We start from the raw sequence: 27,416 nt of genomic DNA, 5'->3' as shown, positions 1-27,416 counted from the left end.
TGGACCAACACAATCCCAGAGTGGGTTCTAAAGCAACATTTTTAAGAGGGATGCAGTGAACTTCGTGGTCTGCACTCTAGGAGATACATCAAGGTTGAGACACATCAAGAGTTTAGAACTGCAACTTGACTATCCCTATAAGTTTAAAGTGAGCCAGTCGGCCAACATGACATAAGTGAAATCTCTGGCTCTCCAATTCCTCATCTGTAAAGTAAGATCATTAAATCAGATGATCTCCAAGGCCCCATCCATTTCATTTATTTCATGGTTTTCATTTCTCCATATACCTTATACGATAAATTCTTAAGGTACTTAAACTGTGTATTAAGTTGTACCCATCTGTTTTTGGATACAGTATTATAGAACCTCATTTATGGATGAATTTTCCCCTAACAGTTCATACAAAAGTAGTTGATTGTATCTACCATATGAAGATTCAGGATGCATTACTGCCACACACTGCTCAAGAACACATATTAAACTGTGAAATTAAAAAAATAAAAAGATAAACGAGAGACCACATTATAAGTGCATCAGATTTGTTTATCCCTTAGAAAAATAGGAGTATATTGGACAATGAAGCTTTCAGTTTTTATGCATGTCATTCATAAATAAAAACAAACCGTCCATAAAAATGCCTCTGTTTAGAGAAGCCAGTAATGGAGAGCTATAATTTCAGGTCAAATTACATAATATAAAAATACAGAGCTCATCCTCACTACTAGAAAATAATATTCTCAAACAAACTCATTAAAAAATTCTTTTTCAGAAATTATTATGTATACTATATTACATTTGTAATACTATATTTACTGTTTGGAAGTTCTGATAAATCAGAATTTAATGTGATATTCACAGATTTTATAACAAAATTATAATATTTATTTACAAATTCACATATAGCACAATGTAGTGGTCAAGTATTAGTGATGGTAATTAATCAACTATTAGAGTAATAAGAAAATCACCATTTAACAATTTAAATGCTTTATGACAGGATAATTTATATCCAACATATAAAATACATATTTACTGTAATGTTAGAAAATGTATTAATTTTTTTCATAATCAAAAGTAGCAAGATTTTCTATATTATTTTCAGTTTCACTATAGACAAGTTTTCATTGTCTAAATTTAATCAATGTGCTGATTAAAGACAATTTATTAATAGTAAAATTATATATATAGCATGTTGATATATATATATGTTTGTGTGTATATATCAACCAATCAAAATTCAGTTTGTAAACTAGAGCCACTTAAAAGGCAATGTGAATACAAATGTAATGTTGGCGTAAGCTGGTAATTTCAAAACTGTGTTTTGCAATTTTAGTAAGACCCAAACAGATAATAATCTAGTAAGACCCAAATACTACTTTTTGTTAGTTGTTTGTTCTCTTTTTCATGTTTAATTTTTGTGTCTCTTTACTGATGACATAAAACAGGATTCTCAGTCCCAGCACTTCTCCCAGAAGTTAAATGAGTTTGATGAGGTATTATCATTTTTCATTTTACTTTTTCTATATTGACCTGGTCTAAAAACACTCAGAACCATGTAATTTTTCTTCTATCCTTTAAGTTACTTGTTTTCACCCAAAATAAGGGTTCAATAAGGAAACTGGATCAAAATCAAGGTGAACTATGGATAAAATTATACTTATTTGAGACTTGAGAATAGTCCAACATGTTACTTCTAAAACTAATCCTAGATTAAAAAACTAATATTGTTTTAAAGAGGCATTTCTCAGCGGTCATGGCATACTTTACAACAGAAAGTCTACTGAAGACCATATTAGCTGAAAACAACAAACACTGGCCCTTCATGTGGTCAGCGCAGCTGAACCGTTGTCATGAGCACTAGTCTTCACTTCCTGACTTGGGTGGTCTGGAGTGCGAAGGGGGGTGCTCTTGGGATTTTCACATTGTTCATCTACCTTTGGGCAAGCGGTTGGTGCTTGATGCTCTTTGTTCTGAGTAGACCCTAATGTCACACTCTCCCCGGAAGGCTGAAATGGCCTCTCTTCATGAACCTTCTGTTTCCCTGCTTCTGCCTCTTGTTCATGCAGCAGTCTCTCCACCTCCACCTCAAGCTCCAAAGTCTCCTCATCAGCTTGGACATCCAGTTGCTGCATCAACTCCTCCAACTTCTTGGCCTTGCGGAGCTCATTTTGCTGTATGATTGTACAAAGGTGCTCAGTGAGCTGCTCTTTAAGATCCGTCTTGCGCTGTAGATCGAGCTTGGCTGTAACATACTCTGCTTCTGCCTTGTCAAACCGCTTCCTGTAGGGACAGGCACAAAGATTGGTCCATTAGTTTTCCATAGCAGAAAGAGGGCCGAGCAGCAATAAACAAACTCCAGAATTTGGTAACAAGGTATAATGAAGATATGACTATTAGTACTTTATGAACTCTTGTCTACACGTTAGACAAACTAGGCTGTTGCTGCTGAAACTTCCACAACATCCACACTTTGACTCTCCTATATATCAACATTCTTCTGCACTCATTTCCTCTTTCCAAAGCTGTGCTTGAATGAAAGCAGGCGAAGAGGGTTAATTCAGTGGTATGCTAGCTCTAAAGGGGTAAGTCCCGATTTGTAGTGTTTGTCAACTTCTCTAGTGTGAACATACCACCATGACCAATTTCAAGCTATCAATATAACTGAATGTGGAATAGGGGGAAAAATGCACAAAATCTGCTCTCATGAACTAGCTCCAGCACACAAATGGTTAAATTTATGAGTGGTAAAACAGTAAAAGATGGAGAACGAATCTCTATTACTTAAATTATCAGGGTGACATTGGTTAATAATCACATTATCTTAGTTTCAGGTGTACTTTATAATACATCTGCGTACTCTATTGTGTACTCACCACCTGAAGTCTAGTTTCCTTCTGTCACCATATATTTAACCCCCTTTAGCCCCTTCTACCTCTCTCCAGCTCCCTTCTCCTCTATTAAACACCATTCTGTCTCTGAGTTTTTTGTTTGTTCATTGGTTGCTTTTTGTTTTATATCCTACATAGAATGAAATTATATGGTTCTTGTCCTTTCCGTGGGACTTATTTCACTTAGCATATTTTCAAGATCCATCCATGTCGTCACAAATGGTAATATTTCATCTTTTTAATGACTGGGTAGTATTCCATTGTATATATGTACCACATCTACTCTATCCAATCATCCAACTTAGGTTGTTTATGAAAAAAAAAAAAAGCAACAAATTATATAGAAAAGTCAAAAGACAGTGAACTATTGTGAATAATGCTGCAATGATCATAGGGGTACATATAGCTTTACCAGTGTTTTCAAATTTGGGGGTAGGTATGCAGAAAAGGGATCATTGAATCATAAGATAGCTCTATTCTTAATTTTTTGAGAAACCTCTGGAGGTTTTTCATAGTGGCTGCACCAATTTACATTCCCACAGCAGTGTGCAAGGGTTCCTATTTCTCCACATCTTCTCCAAAACCTGTTATTTCTTGTCTTATGACAATAGCCATTTTAACAGGTATGAGGTGGTATTTCATTGTGGTTTTGACTTGCATTCCCCTTGTAACTAGTGATGTTGAACACCTTTTCATATATATGTTAGCCACCTGTATGTCTTCCTTGGAAGTGTCTATTCAGGTCCTCTGCCTATTTTTTTTTTAAACCTCACTCGAGGATATTTTTTATTGATTTTAGAGAGTGGGAGAGAGAGGGAAAGACAGAGAGAAACATCGATGTGAGAGAAACACATCAATTGGTTGCCTCCTGCACGCACCCTGACCAGGGCCTTGGCCAGGGAGGAGCCTGCAACCAAAATCGAACTCAGGACCCTTTGGTCCATAGGCCGAGGCTCTATCCACTGAGCCAAACCGTCTAGGGCCCTTTGCCCATTTAATCAGATTTTTGTTTTTGAGAAATCTGGATCTCTTGATTAATGGATTAAAAAAGGAAGAAAAATTTTGGTGGAGAAGGATATAGACAGTGGTTGGGAAATGAATATAAATGGGAGGGCACACCAAGCAAATGATACTGGGTGCAGGCAAAAAGTAAAAATCAAGTAGGAAAGAAAACCTCAGGATATGTTTTCGAAGGGTTTCTCAACATTGGCACTCCTGGCAACTCAAACCATGTAATTCTTTGTTGTGGGGAGCTGTCCTAGATATTGTAAGATGCGTAGCATCACTGGCTTTTTCTCACCAGCTGCCAGTAGCACCCTCTAGTTGTGATAACCAAAAATATCTCCAGAACATTACCAAAGTCTCCACATCTTCTCCAAAGGGCAAAAATGTCCCATTTGAGAAATCCTGGGTTAAGTTGTTCTCACCCTCTCCACTCTGCAACAACAGTGTTATTAGGCTTTTATTAGGAAACTAGAGGCCCGGTGTACAAAATTCTTACGGGGGTGGGGTGGGGGCCGGGAATGGGTATCCCTCAGCCTGGCCTGCACCATCTCGCAATCCGGGAACCCTTTGGAAGATGTCTTACTGCTGGTTTAGGCCCAATCCCCAAGGGGCAGCTCCTTTGTTGAGCATCTGCCCCCTAGTGGTCAGTGTGCATCATAGCGACCGGTCGTTCCGCCAGTTGTTTCGTCGCTGTTCAGTCAATTTGCATATTAGGGTTTTATTATATAAGATTTTATAAATGTCAGATATGTAAACTCCATAGATAAGTAACACCAGTCTTACTTGAAGTAAGGTAATTCTACTGGAAAAGTCACCCTGCAATTCCCCCCCCTTTTTTTTCTTTTGCATTAAATTGATATAAAAAAATTATATATTGGTTCACTGTGTTTTGACTTTTCTATATAATGTGTTGCTTTTATTTTTGCCAAGAAAAGAGTGATCCCCACTTACCAAGTAATTTATTCCATTTAATGTCCACTAAGAGTTGTGAAGGCTATGCTGTCTTATGATTGCCTATACAACTCAATGTAATAAGTAATTTCTAGTACTAGAATTAGAGCAAAAAAGAAATAGGTGTATCTCCTAACTCAAGATTCTCTGTCTTGGAAGGAAATATAGTGAAAAAATAAAAGGCTTTGATTTTAGAAAACCCAGAGTTCTAAACCTGCCTTTGCCATTTGCTAAATGTGTACCTGTTTTTTTCTTGGGTGTGAAGAAGAGAGACCCAGGCAAACTAGCTCAGGTAAAAAGCCAACTCATGTCCTCCCTCTGGAATTTTGGAACTCTGAGTGGATCTGTGGATCAATATTGCTGGTGGCAATATTGGGTGGTGAGTATAGTAGGAAAAGCCAAAATGCTTTAGAGAAACTGTGGTGTCTGAGCATTGAAGAGGATAGCCTTTGATTATGATCACATGCCTGTGAGATTCCCTCTTGTAACCTATAAAATAATAAAACCCATTTTTTACCTGAGCTAGTTTGAATGAGTCTCTGTTCTTCACAGAGCTCATAGTACCAGGCCATGCTCTGAACCCTTGTGTGGCCTATAGATTAAAAGTTTTGGAGTTGGTAGCTTGTCTTTGTTCTAATCAGAGATGGCCCAGGGTCAGCATCATGAGTATAAAACACAGCCAGGTTCCTGTGGGAGGGGTTGGAGACGAAGCACGCAATGACTAAAATTCCAGTGGAGTGACCCGAGGTAATTTCCTTCAGTGGAGTTCTGTTTTATCTGTGAAATGGTGATAACAGTACTTCATAGGAGCATTAAGGATTAAAGAATGTGAATAGGGCAGGGGTCTGGTCTAGGGCCTGGTAGGTACTCAAGAAACAGAACTTCCCCTCCGGAGCACCAGACTCAAAAAGCACTGTTAGTATATCACTAAACGTGTATCTAAAATGAAAATGATGCAAAATGTAAGATCTGGTGCTTATACTTGAAAACTCTAACTTACATAACATTTATTTATCATATTTCTTTTCTTTTTTTACTGTCCTCTAGTAAACATGAGAATGGAAAAACTGTTTTTCCATTCCTCTCTGTGTTAAGGGAATTGTGCTAAAGGAGCTCTGTTGGATATTTGGATCCCTGATTTCCATACTGTGTAACATATCCTGTTTGTGAATGTTCTGGCATCAAGCATGAACACTCTAACAACACTCTCTATAGCTATATGACTACCTCGCCCCTTCCCCCCACTCAATCCTCCCTTCTCTGCGAGGCTGTGGTCGCCCTCAGCCAGTCAAAGTCAGCCGGGAAAGATTTACTGACCCGGGCTCATGAATGCTGAATTGAAATAAAAATTTGCAAATAGTTACCTAGGTTTCCATCAATCTTTCACCCTGGATAAATCACTGAAGATTCTGCATTTTGTTTATTTATTTAAGTCCTTCTGGCCAGAAACATGCATATATATTCTTGTACAGAGTGATTTATGTTTAAAGTATTGATTAGTTTTACAAACTGCACTATGGGCCTGGGGGTCAGGTGGATGTACCAAATCAGCCTGAAGACACACTTTGGAACAGAATAATAAGTGCATTATATATAACACAGTAAGAGAAGTTCAGCTGAAATGTAATTACAGATTTAGTTTGTTATTTTAAAGGGACATTGAATGATTTAATTGTTATTTAAAGGATTCTGGAAACTGTCTTGGCTTTGGTATCCCTGAAATTAAAAAATCAACAACAACAACAAAAAAACCTCAATCATAACCCTGGCATGCCTTTAAGTTCCACTGATCCACTTTTAGTTTTTCTGTTTCTTTTATTAGCAACTATAACTATTTTTAAGGATCAACAAACATATCATGATTTTAAAAGTCCTTTATTAGAAGTCTTCTAGAGAACAGAGAGAAAATATATTTATATTTTTAAAAAATATAATAAAACTAATCATATTTTGCAATTACTACATAGGTCCATTGGATCCTTTTATAATGTAGGTTACTTTACCAGATCGTTGAGATAATTATTTTTTTAACATTTTGCCATTTCATCACTCTGTGACGTATTTCCTTGTACCAATTATTCCCATTTATGCTAACAAATTAAAATAATAAGGAAAAAGAGACTGGTGAAATGACCTTAAAGGATGATGCTATAATGAAATAAATCATTATAGTTCAGTTTCCTTACTGCATTGTCCAAAGTATTATATCATCTTTCAAGAAAGTATAAAAGACTGGAAACCCCAGTTTTGTAATCTGCTCTAGCTAGCTTTCATTGAACACAGTTGAGAAATAGTATTTTTTTATTCTCTGCACTAATGGCAAAGTAGAGAAAATTGACAGATGAAAACATTTTGCAGTTATTAGGTCAAAAGATAAATGTTGTGGTAGGCTAAAAAGTGATCCCACAAAGATATTCTCTTCCTAATCTCCAAAATCTAGAGTCTCTGAAGGAAGTGTGACCCAGCCGACACCTTGATTTCAGACTCTGGCTTCCAGAAAACGTAAGAGTCTATTGCTCTTGTTTTAAGACACCCAGTTTGTAGTAATCTGTTATAGCAGCCCTAGTTAACCAACACAAATGCACATAGAGCCAGTCTAGATTCTAGATGGTGAAACTGTTCGTGTAAGTGACATCTCAAAGTATGTCTTCAAAAAAACACATCCTAGATGAATGTTCTCAAACTCACGAATCAATGAGTGAAAAGAGGATACAAAGAAAATGTTATTTTTTCATAGTTAATAGTTTCAATAGGAAGAACTTAATCAATCCATATTTTACAAGTATCCGGACCATCCTGTATTGCTGGGAGGCTGTAGCTGCATTCTTTCTGTTTTTTTAATAAGTTTTGGAATCAAACATTACTTGATACAAAGAGGTTTGTGATGCTTAGGTTCTTATTACAATTTTTAATGAAGTTGTTTCCCACAATCCCTTTTATTCTCACTTCTGTCCATTACTCATAAAATGACTTAAAATTATACATGCATGTGCACGTGTGTGTACATGTGTGTGGGGGAGCGTCTGTTAAACAGAGGTGGCAAATAGTGATAATTGTTTTTCCTGGTATATTGAGGGTTAAAGAAATGTTCTACATGCAGCCACTCTGAGTTTTACAAGCTGGTCTGCATAGCATATGGCAACACTGTCATTGTTGCTGCCAACAGCAGCAGCAGCAACAATGCTCAAGTTGGCTCACTCAAAAGTGTTTGCCCTGATGTTGCTCTACAGAAGCCAATTCCACAGTGAACTCCGGCCTGTTCAATATCCCAGAACCCTTTGTGGACACAGCACTGTACCAGGCACTAGAGAACTATGTATTTTTTAAAAATCAAGGAAAATCTCCCAAATAAATGGACTACCTTGGGGATTAGTAGAAATCTAGACCATAATAGTATATTACCAATCTATAATTTCTCAATAACCACAGACATAAATTTAGAAAATGTCTTAATCTTATGCATGAACAACATACAATGCTGGTTCCGGACACAATTGTTAATAATATTTAAAAAAATAGCCTCACACATGCAATATGGATATTCACATACAATGATGTCAATATCAGTACCTTAAGAAATTACCATTTTGAGCTTGTTAAGAGATATAAAAAATGCACTATGTAAAATTTTTTATTTTGTAAAAATTTACTGAAATTTCATTACAAACATTTCTATTTTATGGGATACTTCCTCCTTTAACCTGTAATTCCACCTTCTTTGTGGTTCTCTGAAGGCTAAAACTATGAAATTTTAAAAATATAATGTTCAGTGTACAAAGGCATCCTTTCCCAGACTCCTCTAGGCCAGAATTAAAACATAATCCAATAACTTTTCTGTTGAAGTATCCAGAATAATCTGAATTACTCATATAAAGGCTATAAGGCCAAAAAAAAAAAAAAAAAGTTCCTCTGGCAACCTTAAGTTACAGAGAATAAAATGTGCTAAACATCTAGGCTTAGTTTAATCTTAATAAAATCTTGGTCACCTCCTTAATGACCTTATTAGTAGAAATCTGGAACCTCTAGTTATCAGCTACTGATGGCATTAATTTAGGCAACCCATTAAATCTAACAGCACATGGTCAAACAACAATTACAAAAATCATGAGGACACCACAAACCTCTTTCTTAAATAATAAACAGTGAATTAAAAACCACAATCAAGCATTTCCGCTTTATTAAATTGTTATATAAACATTCTGATGCTGTGGTTTACCCTGGACTAATGAGGCATTCTGATTGATTTCTAGTGTTACAGAGAAAGATGCAAAACGGAGTCATTAACACAGCATTCCCTTGTGAAAAAAGACAAACCAGGATGATTAAAGCAATGTTGAAAGGACTGAAAACCCTGAAATTGGACTTAATTTTTTGCCTTTTTATCTGCTTGCAAAGTTCATGTAATTCTTTACATGTGTTAGTTCATTTTAAAAATACTCTATGATGATTTTTTCTCTTAAAAAATGCCAATGGCTGAAACCAAGGAAACACATGATAGTGAACCATTTTATACAGAATAGAATCGGAAAGAAAAAACTTCAAGCTTTCAAGACAGTGATATTTTCTTTAAATACTCATAGGCTTTAAAAAATAAACTAGGTGTTTCTTTAATGAAAACTGAAATGGGAACTAGGTTAATCCCTAAGGAGAACCTCAATCAAAATTTAACAAAAAAACCATAGAGTTGGCATTAGAATTATAATTTGGGAGCAAGTCATTCAGATATTTAAAGTCTCAAACATTAAATATCTGATGCTTTAGTAAGAAAGACTAAAATGTAAATAAACAATAAGGAAATAATCTAAAGGGAATATGAACAAGGTTAAGGGGTAGAGCAAAGTAAAGGAAAACTTCAAGAAGAGGAGACACACTTGACACTACTTATTCCAAAACAGGAATGAATACAACACTTACTGTGGTGGTTATGAGGCTTAAATGATGATACACATAAAAGGTCCTGACCCAACTAGCAATACACATTAATTAAATCAAACTGCTTTTTCTGAATCAAATTTCTCCAACTCACCGAGCATTTGAATAGTCCAGACTGGCCTGGTCAATCCGGTTCCTGAGGATTCCAATGTCAGCTGAAACCATGTCATCTAAAGCCTGTAACTCCTTCTGGATCCGCTTCAGTTTCACGGTCTCTGCCTGAGTTCTTTTAGATCTAGAAAATTAGGAACATGAATGGGAAAATAAAAACATTCTAAAACCATATATCCATATACAACGTAAATGAAAAAAGCAAGCTACTGCAGTGGTCAGCAAACTGCGGCTCGCAAGCCGCGGTTTGCCATTCTGTTGACTTAATGAGTTTGCCAACCACTGCGTAAGGCATTACCCTTACCCAGAAGTTCTGACTTCAGGTTAAAGACATTAGTACATTATTAAAATGTTTTTTAAGTGTTTTTCCCTAAGGCAGTGGTCGGCAAACTCATTAGTCAACAGAGTGGCAAACCGCAGCTTGTGAGTCGCATGTGGCTCAAGTTTGCCGACCACTGAACTACTGTATTTACAATATGAATATAATGTGTAATTTTTAAAAAATTAGATGATATAAGAAAAATAGAAATAAATCAAATGCCGGTAACATTTTGGTGTATCTCTAAGATTTGCGCTTCTTCTCCTTATTGTTCCAAATTTTCTATTAGTATATACTAGAGGCCCGATGCACGAAATGCTTGCAAGGGGCTCAGCCCTCGCAGCCGCGATAGCTTGCCTCGGCCCTCACAGCCCTGCCTTCACCTGGAAGGTCGTCCGGGATGTCAGGAAGAGTGTTCGGCTGTCTGGTCTAATTAGCATATTACACTTTTATTATTATAGAATTATTATAGATGATTTTCATATACAAGGGGAAAAGATTGAAAAATTTATCAATAAATAGTTCACTCATAGGAATATTCATTCCATAAAGACGAGAATATGCACTAAAAGAATATATCTGTATTCTCTTTACAATGAAACATCAAACACAACTCTCCAAATCTCTAGCCCATTTTCATTTGATACCTGGAAACCAAGAACAGATGCCTGCATCAAACACGATTTATTTGTCTAGAAACATCTATTTGTTTTTAATTTTCTTAGGATTCGTTTCCCCAAACTGTTATGGCTTTGATTCCTGTTCTTTAGGTAAAACTACAGGTCCTCAAAATTTTTCTTTCTGGGCCTCAAAGCCAAGCACTTTTTTTTCTTGTTTAAAAGCACATCCAACCTCACCATTTCTCAGTCCCCTCACCACCCCCAAGTACATTACAAACTTAACAAACAAAACAAAGATAAAAGCCAACCTTCAATCATGATTTCACTCATTTCAAAATTTCACACACATTTTCACAGGAGAATAAAACTCCCACATAAAACCTCATATTGCAGAAAGAGCCCTGGCTGGTGTTGCTCAGGGGTTAGAGCGTCAGCCTGTGCACCAAAACATTGCACATTTGATTCCCAGTCAAGGGCATGTACCTGGGTTGCAGGTTCAATCCCCGGCCCCAGTTGGAGCATGTACAGGAGGTAACCAATTGATGTGTCTTTCTCACATGGATGTTTCTTTCTCTCTCTCTCCTCTGTCTCTTTCCCTCTCCCTCCCTCCTTTCTATTCTCTCTGAAAAGCAATGGAAAAAATACCCTCGGGTGAGGATTAACCAAAATAAAAATAAAAATAAAAAATAATAAAGGCAGAAAGAGTGGGTGAGGGATGGGAAAAGCGGTTCTAATGGGAATGTTCTTATTTGAGGCCAGCACAACATAGTAAAAAATGGGGGAGAGGGATTTCGGACACACTGACATTGGGAGGCGAGAGAAAAACTGAACTGCAAACAGTATGGGACAGTACTCACAATGGTGACCCAAGTCATCAACAAAAGCTTAAATTATATCATGTATCTTCTATCAGTGGGGGCAGAGTAATTATTTAAGAAAAATGTCCATAGGAAACATAAGATTTGTGGGAGTATAAAACATTTATATAAAACAATCTGCTCCTCTACATGTTAGATGATAAAGGCCCCCTCATGTCAAAATGAAAACTTGCATTTCTTAATTTACTTATATTGACAGCTATTTACTGCTCCCTTATGAATGCAGAGATGGTTAAAACTGAAAGCACTGACACTGATCCTTAAGTTTTAGTTGTACCTGTGTTACCAGTAAACTTGCTATGATCTATCCTTAAATGATTTCAGTATCATTTATAAAGCATAATTTGTTTAATCAGCCTTAAAGAAAATGCCACTTTATTAGAATAGACATGGGAAAATATAAAACATGACAGAGCTGACTGCAGATTGCAAACAATCTCCCCTGGTTCAGGTGCCTCACCTTTCCGCAATAGCTCTAGCCAAAAGAGCTTTCTTACGTTTATTTTTCTCTTCCATTAGCCGCTGTTCTTGTTGGAGGACTTCCCAACGAGACTTTTCTTGCCTAGGGAGCAAAAAAGTGTAAAAATGAGTTTCTGAAACACCACCCCACACCTTCCCAGTCTCAGTCCCCCACGTATAAAATTTAATCAGCCAGATTATGTATATATTTTTAAAAAGTCCTTTTGAAAGGAACCCATCTGCAGCTCATTATTTTGTTCTAATAGAAACAAAGATTATGATTTGAAGTAAAGAAGGCTTACATACCGTAAATTGGCCCTTTGAAATCCATTATATGTATATAACCTAGGAACCCACAGACTGGAAGCCAGAATAATGTGGCATTTTTTAGAAGTACAAAGAAACCTGTGTAAGTTAATTATGTATTATATGCAAAATGGAGAGAAAAATAAGTAGGTCTGTAGCTAATATGTTATATTTTTCAAAGTTCTTTTAAAAATCATTTTAGTGATTTAATCATTAAATCACTTTATAGTCTACATTCTTGGGCCCATGGAACATATTTGTAATAGCTGTTTAAATATTCTTTGCCTGATAATTCCCATTGTTTGTGGGCTGTTTTTCCTGATGACTTTCCTCATGGTTATGTACCACAATTTCCTTTCTTTGAATGACTAGAAAGTTTTCTTTTTCTCCAGATTGAATGTGCATTTAATTTTTTAAAAAAATGTTTCAATTACAGTTGACATGATACTATGTTAATTTCAGGTGTACAACATATTAGACATTTATATACCTTACAAAGTCATCACCCTGATAATCTGAGTACCCAACTAACATAATATATAGTTAGTACAATATTATTAACTATATTCCCTATGCTGTACTTTACATCCCTGGGACTATTTTTATAACTGCCAATTTGTACTTCTTAATCCCTTCACCTTTTTCACCCAACTCCTCAAACCCCCTCCCATCTGGCAACTATAAATTTGTTTTATTTGTTTATTTTGTTCGTTTGTTTTTGAGATTCCACATATAACTGAAATCACATGGTATTTGTCTTTCTGTCTGACTTATTTCACTTAGCATAATACCTTCTATGTCCATCCATGTTATTGCAAATGGCAAGATTTCCTTTTTTTTTTGTGGCTAACATTCTACTGTACATAATGTACCATTCTTTTTTATCCATTCATCTATTAATGGACACTTAGGTTGCTTCCATATCTTGGCTACTGCAAATAAGACTGTAATGAACATGTCTTTTTCAAATGAGTGTTTTGAATCTCTTTGGGTAAATACTCAGAAGTGAAATTGCTGGGTCACATAAAGTAATTATTGATAGGTATGTAATTATTGCCATTTTGTTGCCTTCTGATTGTTTTTGTAGTTCTCTGGTCCTCTTTTCTTGTACATTGATGACTTTCTAGTGTTGTGTTTGGATCCCTCTCTTCATTTCTTGTATATTTCTTAGAGATTTTTGCTTTGTGGTTACCAGGTGCTTCATATTTACCAAACTATATTTATAGCAGCCTATTTTTTTTAGAATATACTTTATTGATTTCAGAAAGGAAGAGAGATAGAAACATCAATTATGAGAATCATTGATTGGCTGCCTTCTGCATGCCCCACATTGGGGATTGAGCCCACATGCCCTGACCAGGAATCGAACAGTGACCTCCTGGTTCACAGGCCGATGCTCAACCATTGAGCCACGCTGGCTGTGCTAGAGCAGTCTATTTTAAGTTGATGGTTCTTAAAGTTCGAGCATGTTCTAAAATCACTACAATTTTTACTCTTCCCCTCTATGTTTATTTTTGTCATTCTTTTTTTACTTCTTTTGTGTGTGTTTATGTATAATTGTAATTAAACATGGTTTTGTACTTTTGCCTTTTAACCTTCCTCTTAGAATAGATTAACTCAGTGAGAACCTCAACAGTTGATTGATCCACTGCTTTTACTACATTTGTCTTTGTCAGTGAGAATTTTCTTTCTTGTATTTTCTTATTCATAGTTTTGATCTTTTCTTTTCTACTTAAAGAAGTCCTTTTGATATTTCTTGAAATACTGGTTTAATAGTGATGAACTCCTTTAGCTATTTCTTGTCTGGGAAACTCTTTCTCTCTCCTTTGATTCTAAATGACAGACTCATTGGGTAGAGCAACCTTTGTTGTACGTCTTTGCCATTTATCAATTTGAATATTCATGCCAATGCCTTCTGACCTGCAACATTTCTGTTAAGAAATCACCTGACAGTCTTATAGGAGTTTCCTGGTACATAACTGCTTTTCTCTTGCTACTTTTAAGATTGTCTTTAACCTTTGGCATTTTAATTATGTTGTCTTCCTGTGGGTTTCTTTGGGTTCATCTTGTTTGGGACTCTGTGCTTCCTGGGCTTGTCTATTCTCTTTGCCAGGTTAGAAAAGTTTTCAGTCATCATTTCTTCAAATAGGTTCTCAGTCCCTTGCTTTCTTTCTCTTCTTCCCCTATGATGTGAATGTTGATACACTTGACGTTGTTCCAAAGGTACCTTAAACTGTCATTAAAATTTTTTTTTTTGCCCTAACCGGTTTGGCTCAGTGGATGGAGCATCGGCCTGTGGATTCAAGGGTCCCAGGTTTGATTCTGGTCAAGGGCATGTACCTTGGTTGCGGGCACATCCCCATCAGGGGGTGTGCAGGAGGCAGCTGATCGATGTTTCTCTCATCGATGTTTCTAACTCTATATCCCTCTCCCTTCCTCTCTGTAAAAAAAATCAATAAAATATATTTAAAAAAATTTTTTTTCTGTCCCAATTGGGTGTTTTCTGCTACTTTATCTTCCAGATCGCTGACTCAGTCCTCTGCTTCTTATAACCTGCTGTTGATTCTCTCTAATCTATTCTTCATTTCAGCTATTATATTCATTTTTTATGGTTTCCTTCTCTTTCTTGAGGTTCTCACTGAGTCCATCTATTCTTCTTCTAAGATCATTAAGCATTCTATAACCAACCACTATTTTGAACTCTGTATCTGGCAGATTGCTTGTCTCCATTTTGTTGCTCATTTTTATGTTCTTTCATTTGGGGAATGCTTGTCTCATTTGTTTGAATCCTTGTATTTCTTTCTATGTATTAGGTAGATCTGCCATGTCTCCCAGTCTTGGCAGAGTAACTTTATATAGTAGATGTCCTGTGAGGCCCCATGGTGCAGTCCTACTGTTCACCTAAGCCAGGTGCTCCAGGGACATCCCTTTTGTGTGTTGTGTGTGCCTTCCTGTAGTAGTTGAGCCCTGATTGCTATTGGCACATCAATGGGTAGGATTGCCCGCCTGGCTTACTTGCTGTGAGGATTAGCTATGACTACAGCAGAGAAGCTGCTGTGCAGAGGCTTATCCCACAGAGAGGGAGTCTCTTCAGGTGGGCTGTGGTGCCAGCTAAGTTCACCTTTTGGGTGTGTCTTTTGTGGAGCTGGTTGGGTGATGCTCTGCTCTGGTGTGGTCTGAAGTTGGTCACCTATTGTGTTGTTTTTGAAGCCTCTTAGGAGCTCCACTACAGGCCAAGGTCAGACTCTGGTGGCTTGGGGCCACCTGGTCAAAGCTACAAAGTGATCTGCAGTTGGTTGATGCTTGAGTCAGACTTGGAGGTGCTTGGGAGAGACTATGCTGCAAACCAACGCCACTGACAGTAGTGCCAGGCTTGGGACCCTTTGGTGGGCACCATGATTTGAGCTGACGCTAGCCAAATGCAAGTTGAGATTAGTCATCACTTGTGTCAGGCTTGGGGTTGCTTAGCAAGAGGTACAGAGCATGCTGAGGACAGCTGCTGCTTGTTTGGTTTGTGAACCTTTAACGTTTTAGGAAAAGTCCACAGTATGAGCTGAGGCAGTCCATGAGTTGAGTGAGGTGAGGTCTCAGGGATTCACCAGGGTGGGGAGAACGGTGATAGCTTAGATTGGCACTCATATGTGCCGGGCTCAACAAAGGAACAATGGCACCTGCCAGTGCTTCTGTCCCCAGAGAGAGTTGGCCCGTCCCTCCAGTCCTCATCTGAAGCTAGGCAATTCACTTACTCTTTGCATATCCCTGGCACTTTATGAGCTGCTGCCCCTGCAGGCTTAGAGCAAGGAGTCTGTGAGTAACTACATGCACAGACTCCTCAAGAAGAAAGCCAGGGTCTCCAGCAGCCCTCCGTCTCACAGGGGTGCAATCCCTGTTGATTTTCACAGCCAGATGTTGTGGGGATTCCTCAGCACTGGTATCCTGGGCTGGAGAGATGGCCTAGGGTTAGGACCCCTAACTGCTCAATAGGGAACTTCCACAGCTGAGAGAGCCCTCCTGAATCTTACCGCCACACCATGAGTGTGGGACCTACCTTTTCTGTCTCTGTCCCTCTACCAGTCTTACTCTTTGTATCTTTAGTTAGAGGAGTTCTGTTCAGCTAATTTTCTTTTTTTAATTATTTAATATATTTTTGTTGATTTTAGAGAGGAAGGGAGAGGGAAGAAAGAGATAGAAACAACAACGATGAGAGAGAAACATTGAATGGCCACCTCCTGCACACCCCACACTGGGATCGAGCCCGCAACCTCGGCATATGCCCGGACCAGAATCAAACCATGACCTCTTGGTTCATAGGTCAATGCTTAACCACTAAGAGCCATGCCGGCTGGGCTGTTCAGCTAATTTTCAGGTGGTTCTCGAGGGTGGTTGTTCTATAACTTAGCTGTAAGTTTGATGTGGTTGTGGGAGCTGGTGAGCACAGCATTTACTTACTCTGCCATCTTCTCCAGAAGTGACTCTATAGAGTTTTCTATATTAAAAGTCTGCACCATGAAACACCCTTAGGACAATAAGCAATGTTTATTTCATTCATTTTCTTTCAATTTGCTCACTTCTTTCCAGCTCTTAAACATTTGTAAACAAAGTGAAAAACTATGAACTAAGACTTGAATGGTGGGCTAAAGAAAAACTTCAAAGGTCTGAAAACATGAATTGTTTTCCAATCAAATTCTGAAAGAAGTATATTAAAATTTCCTGTAAATTCATCAACTTGATGTCAACTCAAACAAGATAGTGAAAAAGCTATTTGTTCCTACTATTGACATTTCTTACAGCCATATATCAAAAATATCTATTCCCAGACTTAGTAACCACTTCCACAATTATCCTTCTCTCCATTCCTACAACTTCCATCTTAGTGCTGGTCCTTTCTCATTTTTACTATCGCAGTCACCTCCTCCCAGATGCCTTAGTTCCAGCTCAGCCAGCACCCTATCCCAAATGTTCTGCAACACTGACACCTGAGTATTTTCTCACCATTATTCTGATCAGGACCTCTCTCCTTCGGAGGGCTTGGTGGTCCACTACAGCAGCAGTCGCCAACCTTTCAGACCTCACGGACCACCAGTAATCTGCAGACCACCGGTTGGTGACCGCTACCGGTTTCCTTAAACCAGTGGTCACCAACCTTTTGGACCTCACGGACCACCGTGGTTGGCGACCACTGTACTACAGCATCTGGGAACTTGCTAGGCAAGGATCCTCTACTCCAAAGTCCTTTTTCTCTTTCTTAATTCTTTACTATTCTCTGGCCTGATCTTCTTCCAGAGGAGCGAGATGTCATCTTTGAACAGTCTCTGGAAGACAGCTTTCCTTTCCCCTTCTTAGAGCCTCAGAATTCCTCCTTTTCAACAACAGTTCCTGACTCTACATGTCTTCTATGAAAATTCTCCCAGGTACCTAAGAAAAGAATAATTTTCCTCATGACATGCAATCTAAATTGCCCCCTATTTGTCTCAGGCCTTTGTTGGTAAACTATTTGAATGTATGCACATGTTCTATTTTGCTCTTGTAATTCACACAGATATACATGTCCTGTCAAAGTAAATAATATATGATTATATGAATTTACAAGTCATAGAATGGCAATTTTCATAAGAATGTGGCTAAACTAAATTCTGGAGGTGGTTGCAAATACAAAGAAATTAAATAATAAAAAGAAATCTAATGACACATGTGAATTATTTAATCAGTCCCCTTAATTTCCTACACACTTTCCTCTGACCATCCTTACATGTCTCTTCACAAGTACCCTTCTCTGGGCCAATGAAGATGCAGCCTGGAAGTTGAAGAATGCATTACATTTGGGAAGGAGTACTACGCATATAAGAAATGCTTCTGTGAGTGTCAAGAGTATAGACTCTGGATTCAGAGACTTTTATTGAGTCCTAACTCTACTACTTACTAGTTGTGTATTGGCTTTGAGAATACAACAGCTATTCTAAGTCCAAAATAGCTGTAAAGTGAAAATAATGAACTAAGTGACATTAAACATAAAATGCCTAACACTGACTGATTTATAATACATTTAGGTAGTAGCTCTTTCTCGACAATTTGTTTATCACATTTCTAGGTTAGAATATGAAAGAGAGAAAATGTTAAAACTACATTTCTTCAAAGCCCAATAGGAAAAAAAAAGTAAAATGGAAAATATATCATGGATATATAGACTTACTAACAATTCCACTTTCTTTTTCTCCAATTTGCAATCTGGTTTTAGAGGTACAACCTCAGCACTTATGTGACCATCCCGGGAATTCTCAAGTCCCAGTTCCCTTGGTTGACTTTCAGTGCCCTGTGGTTTTCCATTGCCAACAGGAGAGTTGAGTGTAAGAGGATTAGGAGCAGCAGGGGGAGAAAAATGTGGCTTTTGATGATTGAATCTCTGTTGTGGTGCAGAGAGCAGCAGCTCTGGAGATAATCTGACTGATCCATCTTGCAGTCCAAGTTTTTGGCTTTGCTCTTGAAGGACTTTTTCTCGCTGAAGTTGTTGTCGACTTTTCTTCATAGGGGGACGTCGCTGTGGTTCAAATGGATCTACATAAAAGAAAATGAAGGAAAATTCCTTTGTGTGAACAGCAAATAATAATAATTTATCTAGGAAAATAAAGGATTAACATTAAACTTTTTTGATAATCCCCCTTCTCTAGCTTAAAAGCCCAGGGAAAAACAGCATCTTCCTGCAGAGTTTAGATAGTTCTTCAATCTACTGTTAACATTTAATAAAAACTGTCCTACCTCTCAATTTATCTTCAAGGAGAGCTATTTGTCTTGTAAGGCCTTAGGATACAAAACAAGGTTTTTCAACTTGATTTGATTATTATCAAAAGTATCACCTATTTGACCAAGATAAGTAGACAAGTGAATTCTCTGATATATCTTAAATTTGATTTACGGTTGTGTCTACTCTCCTGAAATAAAATGGTGGTTGAATTTTCAAGTGAGCTTCACCTTTCTTAAATTTTCACAGATTTTAAGGCAATCTGATACATAAGAAGATGCTATACACAAAGTATAACTAAATGAAGTCCCCTATTTCTAATTTACCCTAAATTGTTTTCTTTAATCTTCTAGAACAGTCCAAGGTTGTGTTCCCCAAAGTCTAGTTAGACTTTAATCAATGTATGCAACCTAACTTTAATAGCAGCCTGATCAAAGCAATAGAGGAAGATAAAACAAGTCATATTACAAACTGAGTAATAATACTTCTATTACACTTTTTATATTGTCCATATCAGTATTAACCTTGTAGGGAAGATAACTAGAGAATTTAACTCATATTCATATTATATTTAATAAAATTTATAAATGATATTCTTTACAAAATGCTCAGGAAATATTATAAATTCTTGTAAATGAACTCAAATAGGGCTTTTAAATTCTGCATATTGACCTTTGAAGCAATACAAACTTATTATTTAGATTCTCCAAGGGAGAGTTCAAAGCTCTGGAGTCACAGTTCCAGAGTTGCTTTTGTCCAGTTCAAGCAATTATATATTCCATACCTCAGTTTCCTCGCCTGTCTAACTGGGTGAAAATTACCTCTTTACTTAACTCATATGGAGTTGGTGTAAAGATTTAATGAGACGGGTAAAGGAAACATTTTTTATTACTTTTTATTTTTTTATAGTTTTCCTCATTTTTAAAAAATATATTTTATTGATTTTTTACAGAGAGGAAGGGAGAGGGATAGAGAGTTAGAAACATCAATGAGAGAGAAACATCGATCAGCTGCCTCCTGCACACCCCCTACTGGGGATGTGCCCGCAACCATGGTATATGCCCTTGACTGGAATCGAACCTGGGACCCTTCAGTCTGCAGGCCGACGCTCTATCTACTGAGCCAAACCAGTCAGGGCAAGAAAACATTTTTTAAAAATAGCTGTACTATCTAAAGTAAAATGTTACTGTTGTTGACTTTAGCCAGAAACATAAAGTAACCTCCTGCATCTTGGAACAGGAACTTATTCTTGGCTACTGATCTTTATTCACACCATCAGAAAATATGATTGAGCTTGCTTACTTCTCAGTTATACTCATTAGCTGAATTAATAATGACTCTCAAATTCTGTACATTAGCTTCCATTTCATTTTGCATTTTCACAGAACCCACCTATAAGATTCATAACGCTAATTTTTACACTCTCAAACAACAAACAAATCAGGCCATTTAAAAATAAAACATATGACAAAAAACTTGGGGAACTAATAAACCATTATAGCAAGGTTGCAGAATACAAGAGTAATATACCAAAGTCAATTGCTTTTCTATGTACCAACAATGAACAAGTGGAATTTAAAATTAAAAACACAATACCATTTACATAGCACTCAAAAAATATTTAGGTATAAATCTAACAAAATATGTACAAGAGCTATATGAGAAAACTACAAAACTATGATGAATGAAATCAAGGAACTAAATAAATGGAGAGATATTCCACATTCATGGATACGAAGACTCAATAATGTCAAGATGTCAGTTCATCACAACTTGATCTATAGATTCATTGCAATACCAATAAAAATCCCAGAAAATTATTTTGTGGATACTGACAAACTGATTCTCAAGTTTATACGAAGAGGCAAAAGACCCAGAACAGCTACACAATATTGAAGAATAAAGTTGGAGGACTGACACTACAAAGCTACCGTAATCAAGACATAGGTATTAGCAAAAAACTAGACAAACCAATCAATGAAACAGAATAGAGAGCCCAGAAACAGGCTCACATAAATATAGTCCACTGCTCTTTGACAAAGGAGGAAAGGTAGTAAGTACAATGGAGAAATTTCTTTTCAACAAATGGTCCTGGAACAACTGGACATCCACATGTAAGAAAAGGAATCCAGACACAGACCTTACACCCTGCATAAACATTAACTCAAAATAAAGATGTAAATGCAAAATTCGAAACTAGAATATAGGAGAAAACCTAGATGGCCTTAGGTATGGCAATGACTTTTTAGATACAACACCAAAGGCACTATCTATGAAGAAGATAATTGGTAAACTGGACTTCATTAAAATTAAAAACTTCTGCTGTGCAAAAGACATTGTCAAGGGAGTGAGAAAACTCACTGCAAAAGACAAATCTAATGAAGGACTTTTAAATTTCTGTCAATCAAATGGGTATGAAGCAGTATTTCACTATCTCTTGATTTGCAATTCTCTTATAGATGGTGATAAGCATCTCTTCATATTACCTTTTCATGTCTTTTTTGTCAATTTTTCTTTGGCTTATTTGTATTTTTATATATCATCAACAACTGGAAAACATAAAGCATTGTAGCTGCACTGCTTTTTTATTTCCAAAATTTTTCATCTATCTATATAAAACCCTAATATGCAAATTGACTGATCAGCGGAATGACCTGCAGAATGACCAGTCCACGGGGGGCGGGGCCGGCGAGTGGGCAGTGCCAGGCCAGCCAAGGCGGGTGCCAACGGGGGCTCCCTGATCGCCCCACCAGTCACCACCCCACAGATCGGCCCTGATTGTCAGCCAGGCCTAGGGACCCTACCCTATATATTGAGAACAGTCTCTTAGATTTAAAAATTAAAACCTGGCAAGGCTCCTCTAACACTGAAAAAACAGGATGATGCAGCAATGACATGCATGGACTCTGGCTTGCACATTTTGTGGTCAGCCCTGATTCTGACACTTATAACTGTGTGACAAAGCCAATTACTTCTCTCTGCTTCAGTTTTTCCACTCATAAAATGGGGAAAATGGTACTACTGCCTCAGAAGGATCATGTTATGGACTACTTTTTGTAATCAGGGCAAAAAAATGTACCTGCCCATACAAAAGCAAGATGCCTTTCACCTGTATGAAAAGTATGGTCACTGGTGCATGCAGCATCCTGGATTGTGAGAGGGATGTCCGACTGCCGGTTTAGGCCCGTAAACTAGCAGTCAGACGTCCCCCGAGGGGTCCCGGATTGTGAGGGCGCAGGCCGGGCTGGGGGACTCCACTGCCGGTCCCCCCCCATGCACAAATTTCATGCACCGGGCCTCTAGTTATGAAAGAAGTCATACATTCTATAATGTGTCACACACACACAATCCATCCAGTATCCTATCTAATAAAGAGGGACTATGCTAATTGACCATCACACCCTCACATAGATGGTGGTGCCCACAGCCAATAAGGAAATATGCTAATTGACTGCCACACCCTCAAAAATGGCGGCATCCAGAGCCACAGGATGGCAGTGCCCAGTCCTCTCAGCCCCACCAGGGTGGCAGGCGCGTGGCACAGCTGGGCTCACCCCCAGGTGGGTCTGGCCGCTCCACACGCCTGCCTCCGGAGTCCCCCAGTCCCCTCAGTCCCCCAGCCGCCCAGGGCCGGCCCGAGGCACAAGCAAGCCTCGGATGGTGGCTGCCCAGCCAACGCCTGAGGCGCAGGCAAGCCTTGGATGTTGGTTGCCCAGCTGTGTAGTGCCAGCCTGAGGCTCAGGCAAGCCTTGGATGGCGGCTGCCCAGCTGCCCAGGGCAGGCCCGAGGTGCAGGCAAGCCTCGGATGGCAGCTGCCCAGCCGCTCAGGGATGCCCAAGGCTCAGGTAACCAGGGCCGCCCAAGGCTTGTGCTGCCGACAGTGGGGCATTGCCTTCCCCTGATCACCAGGTTGCCTCCCGCCCCTGTGGGCTCCCAGTCTGTGAGAGGGGGCAGGCCAGGCTGAGGGACGCCCCCCTCTAGTGCATGAATTTTCATGCACCGGGCCTCTACTGGATTATAAAAACTAAACAACACAGTTTAACAAATAAAACATGGCTATAGTAGAAATAATTGATATTTAAAGATAGAACATTACCCCCTTTTTGGAACACACAAGATAACTATATTTCCTGTCTTCCAAGTCATATGACTTGCTTTTGCTAAATGAAATAGAAGTGACACATGTCATTTATTGGTGGAAGTATTTATTGCCAATGCTTAATTCTCAATCTTCTCTTGCCATGGTGAACTCCTATAGGACGGTACCAAGGCACTGTGTGGAGTAGAGTCACCTGCCAACCCATGTTAGACAGAAAACTGGAATAAATTTTTTTTAAAATCTTTATTTATTTATTTTTTTACACAATTGATATTTTAGGGCTATTTATTACTGCCGCTTAAGTTGGTAATTAATTTCATAATTACCACTACCTTTGAAACTTTCTATGTTTCACTCCTTGCTTCCCCCCACACCCTGAATTTTGTGTTTCATTCCCTTGCCTTTCTTTAAAGACTTCCTATATTCCTAAAATATGCTGGCTTTAAATGATTTTGACCTTCCATAAATGGTATCAGACTATATATTCTCCTGCAACTTGCTCTTTTCATACATTGTATTTATGAAAGTTATACGTGTTAATGCATGTGTTCATATATTTCTACTAGCTATATAGTAGTCCACTGGATGATTATACCACAATTTATTTATCCACTTCCTTGTTAATGAACACTTGGTTTATTCCCAGATTTTCAATATTATAATGAAGAGTGTTGAGAACATTCTCAATCTCCACCACTGCACAAATGGGTTTTTCTAGAGTTGTTATACTTATTTTTGCTGGTAACCAACTTCATTTTCATAGATTATTTAATTATATTTTTATGGCTGGAGAATAGTTGGAAGAAACCTTCAAAAGTAAAGATCCAGCTCTTCTAGTTTTACAAATGAGAAATCCAAGGCAAAAAGATTTAGATGCAGATCTGGATGATCTGACAATCACTGTGTTTGGTTATGAGTATACAAAGATGCTATAAGTATGCAAAGATGCATCTTTTCTCTTCTTCAAGGATCATAGACCAGTCAGTTGGTGTCTATGTTCTAACATCTGGCTATGAAATGATAGGCTTTGAAATTAAGGTCCACCTACTCTATCCCAAATTGCAGAGCTATTTAAAAATGTTCTTCTACATATCAATCTGTTATTTAATTTAGACTTCTACACGAAGTCGTCTTTCCCTCAGCAAACTCACCTCTCCTAACACATAATCTCTGTGATATCTTCCCAAAGTGCACCCAACCCCCAGCAGTGTGAGGTTCCTGCTCACAGGTAGCAAGTTCTTGAACAACATCTACTATTACATTTTTTATAGTTTGTCTCCTCAGTAGACTAGAAACTCTTTGAAGGCAGGGATGAGGCCATGTTCATCTCAGCATCCTAAATGCAGAAGCTGATGTCTTTAACTTCAGGTCAGACAGGAAGCAGACGTACTTGCACACTGTACATCTGAATAAGTGAATGGATGTTGAAAACACAGAGCAAGAGAATTTGATGACATCAAGCAAGATAGAATCCGTTAATTAAACACTGTAGTATGACTTTTATGATATAGTTTTTAAAGCCCTCTGGACCAGTCAAATTTTCCTCAATCTATGTAACCTTCACTGGCCCTATGTTACCAATTTACTTCCTTTTCTGATTGTCAACCCTAGATTATCCTCCCATCTATACTAAAAATACAGAGGCCTATCTGAGCAACATGCAATTTTCTCAAAAAAACTAATAAAAGGCATCACAGGGTTTTCATTTTCCCCCAAAGTACAGTGTGTAAGTTGTGTACCAAGAGTAGTATAAACTCACAGAAGTTGTGTGCATTACCGGGATCACCAGACAGAATTTTATGAAATTTCAACCACCATCAAAGCCTCATTTATATCAACAAGAGTTCTCACCAAGTATCAACAAACTTAATTTCTTTATTAAAAGATAACAAAATAGTACAAGTCCATTCAGTGATTACTCTATAAAGCCAGAGAGGGAAGGACAAAATTCTGGATTATATCACAGATGTGTGTGTGTTGTGTGTGTGTATTTATTTATATCACACCTAACCTCTCAAAGACCCCCTTTAGTTTGCTGACTCTCTGGGTTGGAAAGAACAGCAAAAATCATCTGGCAACCAGAAGTGAATGCAAGACTCCAGATGTGTTATGAAAAGCACCGACGTTTTGCATTAAGACCCCCGTGTTCCCCTTTGCTCAGTCATTATCTACTGCTATAAATTCATCACAATTCTAAAATGGTGAGTGACCCTCCTCCTTCCTTGACTCTCCAACCCTGGACCTACACCGCAATCTTCCTATTTGAGCCCGCCAGGCTATAGGCTCAGCCCCCTCTCCCAGGTCCCATTCCTTTCCCAGGAAAAAACACCAAACCCTGCAATGGATCCCTGAACCCTCTTTTCTAAAAGTAGATCCCAGGCCCCTGAGCCCGCCCCTCCCCCCACGGCCCCAAGTAGGTCCACTTCCGGAGCCCCTCAATTCTGTCTTCCCATTTACAGATCCATCCCCCAACATATACACCTCATCCTCTTCCCCGCCCCCTTCCCCTCAAAAGCAGCAGCCCCGCCCCTTCTCCTAACAGACCCAAGATTTCAGTCTTCGCAGGCACGTCCTGTTACCTTTACTCTGCTTTAGTCGCCTCAGTTCCTCCTCAGAGAAGCCAGCCCAGCCCTGCGCCATCCGTCCGGGCTGCCAGCACCCCTAGAATACCCACACTTGAGAGTCCCGAGTGCCAACACTGACTACTCAGGCACATCCGGGTTCTTCCCGGCAGCGGTTGATCAACCAATCGGTGCGTCGCGCTTTGGACCCAAGGCCCCCCCCGACCCCCCCGGCTTCCGTCTAAGGCTGCCCACGGCAGTGCCGGACAAACTGCCTAAGGAAATCTTGGCTACGCAGACATTCCTTTTCCCGGAGCTGACTCTTCTCTCTCTCCCGTCTCTTATCATCGTTGGGTTAATAACTTCAACCGATAAGGGGACAAATATCAAGGAGGATCAGGGTGGAGATCAGCAGGCAGTTAGGAAGCGGCTACGAGTCGGTGGCGCGAAAGGGCGGACGAAACTACCTGGGGGTGGGGGAGGGGGTCCTCTTTCAGTTCACTGGGGCGGAGCCCTCTACCTAGTGGTCTCGAGGTGTGTGCTCTGTGGGTCGTCGTACGGGTTCCTTTCAAAACTGCGCTGAAGTTGCCCTGCAGGTTGACTCGAGAGAATGTTCAGATTTAGGTGTTTAGTTATGAAGGTACACTTCAGAGAACTGGGATTTAATGAGTGGAAAGGGAGCAGAGGCATTTAACAAGGTCTCTGTAGCGTCTCCGAGTTCTGTTGACTGGGTTGTGTCCTTGATATTTTATGAGTAATTCTTGCTATGCTGCGACCTTTCTCCTAAGAGATGTCTGCATCTCCCCCGTTAAAAATGGTCTCTTCTGTTTTTGTGGTTCGAGAAGGCAATGGAAAACAGCCCCGGAGGGTGGGCAAACGCTCCTTAGGCTCCCCCAGCCTCAAGTCCCGCTTTCATTGTGCTGGTTCTACCTTGGACACTTAACCTCTCCGGGCTCCCGTATTCTCATTTTTAGTAACATTTCGAAGATTAAAAGATGCAAGCGTTGTAAAAAAAAAAAAACAAAAAACAAAACACATACATAGGGTGGTTAAAAGGCCAGTTATTACATTTTTCATATTTCTCTTATATTGAGCATTAAAAAAATAATGTTTATTTTGGCAAACGTTTTAAGATGTCAAATGTAAGCCAAAGGGACTTTCGACACTAATGTGTCAATATTTTTAGACAAATTGAAATAAATGAGTGGATTGAAATTACCACACAAAGAAAAGGGTTGAAATAAGTATTTCAGGTTTAGATAGGTGGTCAGAAGGGAAAGGAATTTCTCTTATAAACTTTGAGCTTTTAAATTTAAAAGTGGTTTCTGAAATCTAGGTGCACAAGCGCTTCTTTTTAAATGTGGACTCATTTCCCCAGAATTTTAAAATTTTTAATGCCGCCCAAAAGGATTGGAGGAGACATTAATCCACTTTTTTTTTAATGTCAACTAAATATGTTAATGTAAGATACAGATTAGCTTCAAAGTAATTGATGGGGATCGGTAGCAGTCTGGTAGTTAATTCAGTTTCCCATTTATAGATTCCAGCCAT

General features: G+C 38.6%; 1 protein-coding gene across 3 annotated transcripts; it reads right to left on the bottom strand.

The window, feature by feature from the left end:
- Window positions 1-1,083: 1,083 nt before the first annotated feature.
- GORAB (golgin, RAB6 interacting) lies at window positions 1,084-26,023 on the bottom strand. Of its 3 annotated transcripts, XM_008145830.3 has the most exons (5): window positions 25,884-26,023; window positions 18,664-19,021; window positions 12,165-12,266; window positions 9,871-10,011; window positions 1,084-2,280 (listed from the first exon to the last, which is right to left on the bottom strand). In XM_008145830.3, exons 1-5 carry the CDS (start codon window positions 25,942-25,944, stop codon window positions 1,821-1,823), a joined length of 1,122 nt encoding a protein of 373 aa, XP_008144052.2. In that variant the 5' UTR covers window positions 25,945-26,023; the 3' UTR covers window positions 1,084-1,820. The 3 variants fall into 3 exon arrangements, 2 of the variants coding, with proteins under 2 accessions (XP_008144052.2, XP_028007779.2); XM_028151978.2 differs by lacking the exon at window positions 25,884-26,023 and having other exon boundaries at window positions 18,660-18,716; XR_008555146.1 differs by lacking the exons at window positions 1,084-2,280; window positions 9,871-10,011; window positions 12,165-12,266; window positions 18,664-19,021 and adding an exon at window positions 23,491-24,709 and having other exon boundaries at window positions 25,884-25,949.
- Window positions 26,024-27,416: the final 1,393 nt, after the last annotated feature.

Source organism: Eptesicus fuscus, chromosome 22 (genome assembly GCF_027574615.1).
Source record: "Eptesicus fuscus isolate TK198812 chromosome 22, DD_ASM_mEF_20220401, whole genome shotgun sequence".
NCBI lineage: Eukaryota > Metazoa > Chordata > Mammalia > Chiroptera > Vespertilionidae > Eptesicus > Eptesicus fuscus.
The sequence above is the reverse complement of the archived record's forward strand: the minus strand, read 5'-3'. Positions and strand labels throughout refer to the sequence as shown.